The sequence below is a fragment of the Piliocolobus tephrosceles genome, chromosome 5 (genome assembly GCF_002776525.5).
Source record: "Piliocolobus tephrosceles isolate RC106 chromosome 5, ASM277652v3, whole genome shotgun sequence".
Classification (NCBI taxonomy): domain Eukaryota; kingdom Metazoa; phylum Chordata; class Mammalia; order Primates; family Cercopithecidae; genus Piliocolobus; species Piliocolobus tephrosceles.
Genome location: NC_045438.1, coordinates 85,068,747 through 85,082,764, shown reverse-complemented (window position 1 = coordinate 85,082,764; position 14,018 = coordinate 85,068,747). Strand labels below are relative to the sequence as shown.

At 37.0% G+C, this 14,018-nt stretch overlaps 1 protein-coding gene across 1 annotated transcript in view; it reads left to right on the top strand.

Moving 5' to 3' along the window:
* ZNF292 (zinc finger protein 292) overlaps positions 1–13,684 on the top strand; it is a 106,443-nt gene extending 92,759 nt beyond the window's left edge. The window contains exon 9 of the mRNA XM_023205245.2: positions 4,632–13,684. Coding sequence (XP_023061013.1) covers positions 4,632–11,786 — 7,155 coding nt within the window. The 3' untranslated portion in view covers positions 11,787–13,684. The remainder of the gene's footprint in view (positions 1–4,631) is intronic.
* The last annotated feature ends 334 nt before the right edge of the window (positions 13,685–14,018 follow it).

Below are 14,018 nucleotides of genomic sequence, written 5' to 3'. Positions count from 1 at the left end.
ATTAGCCAAACATAATGGTGTGCCTGTAATTCCAGCTACTTAGGAGGCTGAGATGGGAGGATCACTTGAGCCTGGGAGGCAGAAATTGCAGTGAGCCAAGATCATGCCACTGAACCAGGTTCACTCCACTGCATTCCAACCTGGGTGACAAAGTGAGACCCTGTGTCAAAAAAGAAAAGGAAACAATTCTATAGAGTTCCAAAAAGCAAAACCTGAATTTGCCACAAGCGTACTATGTTGAATCTATGCAAATGAAGTAATATGTAGCCATTTATTAGGTATTATAAGTAATACAGAGATGATTTAAGTTATGTGAGAGGATGTCCATAGTTTGTATGCAAATACTATGCCATTTTATATAAGGGACTTGAGCATTGTGGATTTTGGTATCCACAGGAATCCTGGAACCAGTGCCCCCAGATTCTGAAGGACAACTGTAATTAACATCTTAAATCCTAATTGAGATCTGCAAAGGAATTGGAACAGATAGCTTGGAATCTTTTTATTCATATAGTATACTCTTCCCTAGACTCCTTGAGGTTTAAGAGTTAAAAAATACATCCCTGCCTTTAAGGATTTTGTAGTCTGTGGATGGAAACTCAAAACCAATAGCAATATTATATGGGTCTTTCTACTAGAGTGGAATCTTGAATATCCGGTGAGGGTACATTACTTAGTGCAGTGCCTGGTATGAAAGTAAGTTCTGAATGAATAAAAGAAGTGGGCCATAATAACCCACTTGTCTATTTTCGCTACTCAATTAGTAATGGCTAAAGAGGGAGGAGAGAGTGTTCCTAGTCACAGAAAAAACACATAAAGTCGTATCAAGACAAATGAGAGAATGGAATATTTGGGTAACTACAGGCAGCTCAGTTGTTTGAGTGGAGGGAAAGATAAAAGAGGAAACTAGAACAGATGAGGCAGTCGTCAGACTGTGAAGTCCTTTTTGTATTCCACACTAAGGTTTGTATTTTATTGTGAAATACATGTTAATTATTCAAAGAGTTTTAAAACTGGGTGAAACGTGATGTTAAGAGTGGGTAGGGAAGGACTGGATGGGATGTTACATGGGAAACTAAAAGCAACATGTAAGCCTTGGATGGCTTTAGGTCAAGGATACTAGGCAGCCAGAGGAAAGGAACAGAAAAGGCAATGGGAAGAAGGTAGAAAAGACAAACCTTTCTGTTTTCCAGAACTTGTCTGGTGCTGTTCTTTTCCTGGAAAGGGGTTGAGTGTCTGTTCCTCCTCTGAATTCATGTCACCTAGCTTTCTGTTCCTGTGACTCATAAATTTAAGCTTGTGCTGTTAGTATTTATGATTAACTTATGAATTAAGTAGATTTTTCTGGGCAAATTACTTCATTACATTGTCTTTATAGAAAATTATTGTGAATTCAAATTCAACTTTTAAAACTTACCTGCTGTATAGCCAGTTTATGATTTGAATATTGCCTGTTCACTTATTTTCAAGTACACACATGAAAGGTCAGAAGAAAAGAAATTGCAAAATATAGTTTATTTTGTTTCTTTGACATTATGTAAAGGTTTCAGGTTTAATTACAACATGAAAATGTTTTTAAAGCAAATTTATTGAGGCTCCTCACCGTTAATGAATGGAAATGAACCTTCACATTTAGTCACAGACTGGATTAGAATAGAATGTCAGTGGAATTCCCCTTTTAAATATTTTAGATGTGTCTTGTGAGCAATAAGTAGAATTCTTTTTTGTTGCTGTTGTTGTTTTTGTTTTTGTTTTGAGATGGAGTCTTGCTCTGTCGCCCAGGCTGGAGTGCAGTGGTGCAATCTCGGCTCACTGCAAGCTCCGCCTCCTGGGTTCACGCCATTCTCCTGCCTCAGCCTCCTGAGTAGCTGGGACTACAGGCGCCTACCGTCACACCCGGCTAATTTTTTTTGTATTTTTAGTAGACACCGTGTTTCACTGTGTTAGCCAGGATGGTCTCGATCTCCTGACCTCATGATCCGCCCGTCTCAGCCTCCCAAAGTGCTGGGATTACAGATGTGAGCCACTGCGCCCGACCAATAAGTAGAATTCTTATCAGCTTTTGCCATTCCTGGAGAAGAGGCTCAACATTCATATGATGCAAATAGTTATCTTCTGCAAGACAGATACCCTTCATCCGGAAATCCTTCATTCTCTGAATCTTTTTTTTTTTTTTTTGGAGACAGAGTTTCACTCTTGTTGCCCAGGCTGGAGTGCAGTGGCACAGTCTCAGCCCAGAGCAACCTCCACCTTCTGTGTTCAAGTGATTCTCCTGCCTTAGCCTCCTCAGTAGCTGGGATTACAGGTGCCTGCCACCACACCCAGCTAATTTTTTGTATTTTTAATAGAGACTGGGTTTCATCATGTTGGCCAGGCTGGTCTCGAACTTCTGATATCAGGTGATCCACCCACCTCAGCCTCCCAAAGTGCAGGGATTACAGGCGTGAGCCACCACACCAGGCCTCTCTGAATCCTTTTTTAAATTCATTTATTTCTCCATCATTTCCTGAATTTCTGAATAATCACACCCCGTCTCAGAACTTTCACCAGTAAGAACTTGTACCAGTTCTTCTGACATTATTATATGTGCCTTCAGTATTACTTTTAATCATCTTTATGGTTTACTTGGCCATTAAGCCCTCCCAGACTTATTTGTGCCTTTCCATGTGTAGAATGCAGCTTCACAGACCACCGGTAATTTTTTTCATCTTGCATATTGTAATAGAGGAGTGACCTAATTGTTCACCCTTAGCAGCCCCATAAGGCATGTAACAGAGATGCAGATGTTTTACTGTACAAGTTTTAAGGCACAGATCTATCTAGGAATAGTATAACATATACAAGTTTATATGAAATCTAGAGACACCCATATGGTCCCACTTCCTTCCCAGTTTTCATCTTCCCTGTCATTTTTTTTAAATTATTTTTTCTTTTTAAGAGATAGGGTCTTGCTCTGTTGCCCAGGCTGGAGTGCAGTGTGCAATCCCAGCTTACTGCAGCCTTGAATTCCCAATTTCAAGCAATCCTCCTGCCTTAGCCTTCTGAGTAACTAGGATTACAGGCACATGCTACCATGCCCAGCTAATTTTTTGTTTGTTTGTTTTGGTAGAGATGGGGTCTTTCTGTATTGCCCAGGCTGGTCTCAAACTCTTGGCCTCAATCAGTCCTTGCCACCTTGCCTTCCCAAAGCACTGGGATTATAGGCATAAGCCATGAGCCACCATGCCCAGCCTTTTTGTTTTTTTGGAGACAGGGTCTCACTTTGTCACCCAGGCTGGATTGCAGTGGTGCGATCTCTGCCCACTGCAGCCTCAGCCTTCCAGATTCAAGTGATCCTCCTTTCTCACCTCCACAGGTAGCTGGGACTACAGCTGCATACCACCACACCTGGCTAATTTTTGTACTTTTTGTAGAGATGGGGGTCTCCCTATGTTGCCCAGGCTGGTCTCGAACTCCCGAGCTCAAGTGATCCTCCTGCCTCAAAGCCTTCCAAAGTGCTTGGATTATAAGCATGTGCCACCGCCCCCAGCCTAGCCTATCATTTTAAAAATAGGTCTCTTCATGCTATTCTTTCTATTCATTTTCTTTTTGGTCATTGTGCTCTTGCTGTTTCTAAAATCAAGGCCAGTTCAGTATCCCAGGATCCTTTTCCTTTTAAGTAAAAATACCTTTGCCCTACAAGTTTAAGCTTGTTTTGGTATAATATTTACTTCTTAACTTATGATAATACAGGCCCTATCAGTTCTCTCTACCTATTTTCTTTGTTGCCTTTTGATCCTGTATCATACATATTTTATTCCAATGAATGTGGCCACATCCTGTGGCTATCTTATTTCTCATTTATCTTTGTTCCCTTCTTGTCTTTAAAACCCATTTTTATCTCTTTACCCTATGTGTCTTTCAAATGACTCTTACCTTTGTTATTGCTATCTAATAATAATAGTTTAAGATGCTAATTCAAAAGTAAAAGTATGTTGGGCTATGTCTACCCCTACTTCTAATTCTTAAGCTGGTCCCACCATGAGGTAGGTAATTTGACATTCGCTTTTATGATAGCGCTAGAATCTCCACTATTAGGGATTAGTACCTTATTTTATAGAAGCAAACTATTTCAGTACGGATAAGTTTGGAAATCTGGGGATGTTCTCAGTTTTATAATTAGATTAGGAGGGTTTTGTTTCAGAAAGATTGCTTATGCAAACAGGAAGAGTTACAATAAGGATGACATTTATTGATCATTTACTATGTGCCAGACATTATACTAAACTATAACACATACTTAATCTCCTTTAATACAGCAATTTAATGAAGTTTAAGTGCTGTTTTGACCTCTATTTTATAAGTGGGATATGAAAGGTCAAAAAAGTTAAAGTAACTTCCAGGTTTGCCTAGCCATTAAATAATTTCATACCCAGGTCTTAGCTTCTAATACTTATGCATTTTCTGCCATTCTATGCAGTTCATTTTACATACACACATAACAGACTAAGCTGCAGTGCTTTAGAAGGGGGAATCCTTTCATAAGCTGCTACTGCAAGATTTGAGAAAATCTCAATCTTAACTAAATTCTGAAATAAATTAGTGTTGATTAGTGTAGCTTAAATTAACATTTCCTATTTGCTTTTTCACAGACTGAAGGGGCTGGACTTGCTACCTGTATAGAATTGTGTGTAAAAGCTCTTCGCTTGGAGTCTACAGAAAATACTGAAGTGAAAATATCTATTTGCAAGACCATTTCATGTTTGTTGCCTGATGATCTGGAAGTAAAACGTGCTTGTCAACTGAGTGAATTTCTTATTGAGCCTACAGTAGATGCGTATTATGCTGTGGAAATGTTATATAATCAGCCAGACCAGAAATATGATGAAGAGAATCTTCCAATACCAAATTCTCTACGCTGTGAGCTGTTACTTGTATTGAAAACTCAGTGGCCCTTTGATCCAGAATTCTGGGATTGGAAAACCTTGAAACGACAATGCCTTGCATTAATGGGAGAAGAAGCATCCATTGTGTCTTCAATAGATGAACTAAATGACAGTGAAGTATATGAAAAAGTAGACTACCAAGAAGAGAGTAAAGAAACATCTATGAATGGACTTTCTGGTGGAGTTGGTGCTAATTCTGGCCTTCTTAAAGACGTTGGTGATGAAAAGCAGAAGAAGAGAGAGATAAAACAGTTAAGAGAGAGGGGATTTATATCTGCTAGGTTTAGGAATTGGCAAGCCTACATGCAGTATTGTGTGTTGTGTGACAAAGAATTCCTTGGTCACAGAATAGTACGACATGCTCAGAAACATTACAAAGATGGAATTTATAGTTGCCCCATATGTGCAAAGAACTTTAATTCTAAAGAAACTTTTGTCCCTCATGTCACACTGCATGTTAAACAATCTAGCAAAGAGAGACTAGCAGCTATGAAACCATTAAGAAGATTGGGAAGGCCTCCAAAGATCACAACTGCCAATGAAAATCAGAAGACTAATACTGTGGCTAAACAAGAGCAGCGACCTATAAAAAAGAATAGTCTCTATTCAACAGATTTTATAGTGTTTAATGACAATGATGGTTCAGACGATGAGAATGATGACAAAGATAAATCCTATGAGCCAGAAGTGATTCCAGTCCAGAAACCAGTACCTGTTAATGAATTTAATTGCCCTGTAACTTTTTGCAAAAAGGGCTTTAAGTACTTTAAAAATTTAATTGCTCATGTAAAGGGGCATAAAGATAATGAAGATGCTAAGCGCTTTCTTGAAATGCAGAGCAAAAAAGTTATTTGCCAGTACTGTAGGCGGCATTTTGTGAGTGTTACTCATCTCAATGATCACTTACAGATGCACTGTGGCAGTAAACCATATATCTGTATACAGATGAAATGTAAAGCTGGTTTTAATAGTTATGCCGAGCTTTTAACCCACCGAAAGGAGCATCAAGTCTTTAGAGCAAAATGTATGTTTCCTAAATGTGGAAGAATTTTTTCGGAAGCTTATTTACTGTATGATCATGAAGCACAACATTATAATACGTACACTTGCAAGTTCACAGGTTGTGGTAAAGTTTATCGTTCTCAGGGTGAGCTGGAAAAGCATCTGGATGATCACAGTACTCCTCCTGAAAAAGTGCTGTCTCCTGAAGCCCAACTTAATTCATCTGGAGGTTCCATTCAGCCTTCTGAAGTGAATCAGAACACAGCAGAGAATACTGAGAAAGAAAGAACTGTGCTTCCTTCAGAAAATAACATTGAAAACAGCTTACTAGCAGATAGAAGTGATGCTTGGGATAAAAGCAAAGCAGAATCAACTGTGACCAAACAAGACCAGATTTCTGCCTCTCAGCTCAGGCAAGTTGATGGACCATTGTCAAATGGTTTGGAAAACACTGCTACTACTCCTCTGCTTCAATCCAGTGAAGTAGCTGTGTCCATTAAGGTGTCTCTCAATCAGGGGATTGAGGATAACTTTGGAAAGCAAGAAAACTCAACTGTGGAAGGCAATGGTGAATCTCTGGTCACAGACTTACATACACCAGTTGAAGATACTTGTAATGATTTATGTCATCCAGGTTTCCAGGAGAGAAAAGAACAAGATTGCTTTAATGAAGCCCAGGTTACTCAGAATTCTTTAGTAAATTCAGAAACTCTCAAAATAGGTGACCTTACCCCACAAAACTTAGAAAGACAAGTGAACAACTTGATGACCTTTTCTGTGCAAAATCAGGCAGGATTTCAAAACAATTTACCAACTTCCAAATTTGAATGTGGAGATAATGTTAAAACATCATCCAATCTTTATAATTTACCTCTTAAGACATTAGAAAGTATTGCATTTGTTCCGCCACAGCCCAATATAAGTAATTCATTAGGAACCCCATCAGTGCCTCCAAAAGCTCCAGTTCAGAAATTCAGCTGCCAGGTCGAGGGATGTACTCGAACCTATAACTCTTCACAGAGTATTGGGAAACACATGAAGACAGCACACCCTGACCAATATGCTGCATTTAAAATGCAGCGCAAAAATAAAAAAGGTCAGAAAGCTAACAACTTAAATACACCAAATAATGGAAAATTTGTTTATTTTTTGCCATCACCGGTGAACAGCTCAAATAATGCATTTTTTACATCACAGACCAAAGCCAATGCGAATCCTACTTGTTCGGCCCAGTTGCAGCATGTCTCGCCTCCCATTTTTCCAGCTCATTTAGCAAGTGTGTCAACTCCATTGTTGTCCTCAATGGAAAGTGTCATAAATCCAAATATAACTTCTCAGGATAAAAATGAACAAGGTGGTATGTTATGTTCCCAAATGGAAAATTTACCTAATACTGCCTTGCCAGCACAAATGGAAGATCTAACCAAAACAGTTCTGCCTTTGAATATTGACAGTGGCTCAGATCCTTTCCTTCCTTTACCTGCAGAAAGTAGTTCAATGTCTCTCTTCCCTTCACCAGCAGATAGTGGGACTAATTCTGTTTTTTCCCAACTGGAAAATAATACACATCATTATTCCTCACAGATGGAAGGAAATACTAATTCCTCCTTTCTGAAGGGGGGTAATGGTGAAAATGCAGTTTTTCCTTCACAAGTGAATGTTGCAGATAACTTCAGTAGCACCAATGACCAACAGTCTGCACCTGAAAAAGTTAAAAAAGACCGTGGGCGGGGCCCAAATGGGAAAGAAAGAAAACCTAAGCACAACAAAAGGGCTAAATGGCCTGCAATTATCAGAGATGGGAAATTTATCTGTAGCAGGTGTTACAGGGCTTTTACTAATCCCAGATCACTGGGTGGGCACTTATCCAAGCGATCTTACTGTAAACCACTGGATGGAGCCGAAATTGCTCAAGAACTTCTACAGAGTAATGGACAGCCTTCTCTTCTTGCCAGCATGATTCTTTCCACAAATGCAGTAAATTTGCAGCAGCCACAACAATCTACCTTCAATCCAGAAGCATGTTTTAAAGATCCATCATTTCTACAGCTTCTTGCTGCTGAAAATCGCTCGCCAACATTTTTACCAAATACATTTCCTCGACCTGGCGTGACTAACTTTAATACCAGTGTCAGTCAAGAAGGTAGTGAAATTATTAAACAGGCTTTGGAAACTGCTGGCATTCCCAGTACATTTGAGGGTGCTGAGATGCTTTCTCATGTTTCAACAGGTTGTGTCTCTGATACACCACAAGTAAATGCAACAGTGATTCCAAATCCAACTGTACCACCCCTGTTGCAAACTGTATGCCATCCAAACACCTTGCTGACCAACCAGAATAGGACATCAAACTCTAAAACTTCCTCCATTGAGGAATGTAGCAGCTTGCCTGTTTTTCCAACGAATGACTTACTACTGAAGACTGTTGAAAATGGTTTGTGCTCTAGTTCATTTCCTAATTCTGGTGGGCCATCACAAAATTTTGCCAGTAACAGTTCTCGTGTTTCTGTTATAAGTGGTCCTCAGAACACAAGACCCAGTCATTTAAATAAAAAGGGAAACAGTGCTTCTAAGAGAAGAAAGAAAGTTGCTCCTCCACTAATTGCACCTAATTCTTCCCAAAACTTGGTAACAAGTGACTTAACAACAATGGGACTCATAGCAAAGAGTATTGAAATCCCAACTACTAACCTTCACTCAAATGTAATTCCAGGTTGTGAACCTCAGAATTTGGTGGAAAATCTAACACAGAAATTAAATAATGTTAACAATCAGTTATTTATGACTGATGTAAAAGAGAATTTTAAAACCAGTATTGAGTCCCATACAGTGTTAGCCCCTTTAACATTAAAAACTGAAAATGGTGATTCCCAAATGATGGCTTTGAATTCATGCACAACTTCAATAAATTCTGATTTGCAGATTTCTGAAGACAATGTTATACAAAACTTTGAGAAGACTCTTGAAATTATTAAAACTGCTATGAATTCTCAAATACTTGAGGTAAAAAGTGGATCTCAGGGTGCTGGAGAAACATCACAAAATGCTCAAATAAATTATAACATTCAGCTTCCTTCAGTAAACACTGTGCAAAATAACAAATTACCCGATTCTTCACAGTTTTCGTCCTTTATAAGTGTCATGCCAACAAAAAGTAACATTCCTCAGTCTGAAGTATCACATAAGGAGGATCAAATACAGGAAATTTTAGAAGGCTTACAGAAACTAAAATTAGAAAATGACCTGTCCCCTCCAGCATCCCAGTGTGTACTGATAAATACATCAGTGACACTGACTCCCACGCCTATTAAATCAACTGCAGATGTCACAGTTGTTCAGCCAGTTTCTGAAATGATGAACATTCAATTTAATGACAAAGTTAATAAACCCTTTGTGTGTCAAAACCAAGGCTGTAACTACAGTGCTATGACAAAGGATGCACTATTTAAGCACTATGGTAAAATTCATCAGTACACTCCAGAAATGATTCTTGAAATTAAGAAGAATCAATTGAAATTTGCTCCCTTTAAGTGTGTAGTACCTACATGTACAAAAACATTTACTAGAAATTCTAACCTCCGGGCACACTGTCAATTGGTGCATCATTTTACAACTGAAGAAATGGTAAAGTTAAAAATTAAAAGGCCTTATGGAAGAAAATCTCAGAGTGAAAATTTGTTGGCCCCGCGAAGTACACAAGTGAAAAAACAGCTAGCTATGACGGAGGAAAATAAAAAGGAATCTCAGCCTGTTTTAGAATTGAGAGCAGAGACCCAAACTACCCACAGTAATGTAGCAGTGATCCCAGAAAAACAACTTGTAGAAAAAAAAAGCCCTGACAAAACAGAAAGTCCTTTACAAGTGATTACAGTTACTTCAGAACAATGTAATACGAATGCACTCACAAACATACAAACCAAAGGACGGAAAATTAGGAGGCATAAAAAAGAAAAGGAGGAGAAAAAACGAAAGAAGCCAGTTTCCCAATCCCTTGAGTTTCCAACAAGATACAGTCCTTACAGACCTTATCGATGTGTTCACCAGGGATGCTTTGCTGCCTTTACAATACAGCAAAACTTGATTCTCCATTACCAGGCTGTACACAAATCAGATCTACCTGCATTTTCAGCAGAGGTCGAAGAGGAAAGTGAAGCTGGTAAAGAAAGTGAAGAAACTGAAACTAAACAAACTTTGAAAGAATTTCGATGTCAGGTAAGTGACTGTTCTCGAATTTTCCAAGCAATTACTGGCCTAATACAACACTATATGAAACTTCATGAAATGACTCCTGAAGAAATTGAAAGTATGACTGCTTCAGTGGATGTTGGGAAATTTCCGTGTGACCAGTTAGAGTGTAAATCTTCATTTACTACATACTTGAACTATGTTGTTCATCTAGAGGCAGACCATGGAATTGGACTAAGAGCAAGTAAAACTGAAGAAGATGGTGTATACAAATGTGATTGTGAAGGCTGTGACCGTATATATGCAACCCGGTCAAATCTCCTCCGACACATTTTTAATAAGCATAATGACAAGCATAAGGCTCATTTGATTCGCCCAAGAAGATTAACACCTGGGCAGGAAAATATGTCAAGCAAAGCAAACCAGGAAAAATCAAAGTCTAAACATCGGGGGGTGAAACACAGCAGATGTGGAAAGGAAGGAATAAAAATGCCCAAGACCAAACGAAAGAAAAAAAATAATTTAGAAAACAAGAATGCCAAGATTGTGCAGATTGAAGAAAATAAGCCTTATTCTCTGAAACGTGGGAAGCATGTATATTCTATAAAGGCTAGAAATGATGCCCTGTCTGAGTGTACAAGCAGATTTGTAACCCAGTATCCATGCATGATAAAGGGATGTACTTCGGTTGTTACAAGTGAAAGCAATATAATTAGACATTATAAGTGCCATAAATTATCTAAGGCATTTACATCACAACACCGAAATCTTCTTATTGTATTCAAACGGTGTTGCAACTCACAAGTAAAGGAAACGTCTGAGCAAGAAGGTGCTAAGAATGATGTGAAAGATTCTGACACGTGTGTATCAGAGAGCAGTGATAATTCAAGAACAACAGCTACAGTTTCACAAAAGGAAGTTGAAAAAAATGAAAAGGATGAAATGGATGAACTAACAGAATTGTTTATTACAAAATTAATAAATGAAGATAGCACAAGTGTAGAGACCCAGGCTATTACTTCTTCAAATGTGAGTAACGATTTTCAGGAAGATAACCCCTGCCAGTCAGAAAGACAAAAAGCAAGTACTTTGAAGAGAGTTAATAAAGAAAAAAATGTCTCACAAAATAAAAAAAGGAAAGTTGAAAAAGCTGAACCAGCATCGGCAGCTGAGTTAAGTAGCGTGCGTAAAGAAGAAGAAACTGCTGTTGCCATTCAAACCACTGAGGAGCATCCTGCATCTTTTGACTGGAGCTCTTTTAAGCCAATGGGATTTGAAGTATCATTTCTGAAGTTTCTTGAGGAGTCTGCAGTGAAGCAGAAGAAAAATATTGACAAAGACCATCCAAATACTGGAAACAAAAAAGGATCCCATTCAAATTCAAGAAAAAATATTGATAAGACTGCTGTGACTAGTGGAAATCATGTATGTCCTTGTAAAGAAAGCGAAACGTTTGTACAGTTTGCCAATCCATCACAGCTTCAGTGCAGTGATAATGTAAAAATTGTTTTAGACAGAAATCTTAAAGATTGCACTGAGCTTGTCTTAAAGCAGCTTCAGGAAATGAAACCTACCGTCAGTCTGAAAAAACTTGAAGTACATTCAAATGATCCAGATATGTCTGTTGTGAAAGATATCAGTATAGGTAAAGCCACAGGCAGAGGTCAGTACTGATAATTAATGTAGTATAATTACATCATTTACCATTTTATTTTAAATAGGAAGCCATCAAGCATGCTAGAATTGTGGAACTTTCATTATATTTTTTTGTTGTTGTCATGAATTAACCTGACAAAAAAAAACAAAACAACAAAAAAAAAAAACATGACATTGTCATGTAAAACTTTTTTTTTTATCCCTATGGGACTTGAGGAACAGAATCAGTACTTCAGTTATTGTAAATAGCTAAACCTCAAATTTCTATCACCCAATTGCCCTTTTCATGAACTAAACAATTATCTGTGTGATTGGTATGTTTCACCAGGTCACTGCTTATGTATAACAGTACTCTTTATTTGTAGATACCTTTTTTGTATATATTTATTATTGTAAATCATGTGCTGCCACCAGCAGTCTGTAAGTCTAAACTATTAAATGACACATTTATATTTGGAATTTTAATTTTTAACTAAGCGATCAAGTTTTTTAAATTGTTCTTTTATTGTTTTAAATTAAGAACTTTTTGAACTAAAACCAGAAACTCTGCCATAGTTCATTGATTTTTACATGAAACATTTATTTACAAGATGATATCAAGATTACTTTTCACAAAATAGGCACATTATATCAACACTTTGCTCTGCTTTGTAAATTTGCCATCCAGGATTTTGGGGTGGTATTCATGTGAAATTAAAGCAGATTCTTTAGCAGTTTCCTATAGCTACAGTTTTGGGGTTTTTTTTTTCCTCTTTGCTTCTAATTGGATATAGTTACTATGAGTCCATGAAATATAATGGAAATGTGAATAAAGAATTTATTACATTGAAGATTTTAAACATTTGGTATTAAAAAAAATCCTTTGTGAATGTGATAGAAAACTAGTAGTGTGGAGCAGTGTAAATATTTGAGGTGGTGATTTGTGAAGTAGCCCAGTATTGCCTTAAATAAAATCACATTTCATTTCTTGTTTTATACATGTGATCTTATAAAGATTTTTTGTTTTGTTTTCCATTTTCTGAGATTTATAGATTGGTGTATAGCTTTAAACTGTATAAAGTTTTGTGGAAAGATTTTTTTAAACATTTTTATAAATCTTAAAATTGATATCATCAAAGTGAGCCCATCTTGTGTTTATAAAATACAAGAGTCCTTAACATTTATAATTACATAGATAAAACACTTTCTATAAGGAAGTTGGATGTTTTGATTTTACTGTTTATAGATGTTAGATTGTACAGATTTGTCTGTATTTCTCACCATATCTAATGATACTTTTTTCATTAGATTGGTCTTCAAGAGCAGTATTAGTTATAATTATTTTGGTTATTCAGTATATAGTTAGCTCTTACAGTTTAGCTTTATTCACCATATTTATACTGTGGATTCACAGCCAGAGGTAGAGGTTATTCCAGGAGAGTTGATGACCTTCATTTAAAGTCCAACTAAAATCAGTACTAGAAACAAAAGAAAACATCCTTGCAATATTTACTTTTGTTTCTGTTTGCCATAAATAGTAACATTGGTTTTTTAATTTTGTGTTTGTTATAAAACAGTTGCATTCACAATATTATTGGCCTGAGATATATTGATGATACTGTGATGGTATGAAAATGTGTACATTCCCTGTGCAACATCAGATTTGCAGGAAAAATGAAGCACTTACTGAAATCGCTGGTACTCTGAATAAATAAGCATGGTCAAGGAGTGAACTATTTTCTTTTGGAAATTTCTTTTTAATTTTTATTATTAAAGTATCATTTTATTTTTAGGGCCTTTTGGGTTTTATTGACTAGTTCATTTCACCTCTTTAAGACTTACTACCAATAAGCATAAAACTTGACACGTTAAAATCCCTACCCTTTGGTAAGCCCACTGTTATTTATTAAAATAAAAGTTATTTTATGGGTGATTAATACATGGGTTTTCTTTTTCCTAAATTAACAATAAATAACTGAGTAATTTTAATATTGAATTTTTGTTAACTGAATATTTGCATACAGTTTTCTTAGAAGTTGACCTAGCTCTTAAAGGTGGGCGCTTGACAAAACTACTCTATATAGCACAGTAGCAAGTAGGTTTATTTCTGATCATTGTAACTATGAGCCACTGTTAAGTGAAAATGCCAGTGTATTGGGGCTTTTCTTTTGCTCATTAGCTTAAGAAAATTTATAACTAGACATTTCTGTAATTGTTCTACATGTCATGGGGAAGGGTTTGCCAACATTTAATGAAATTTTTATATTCCTG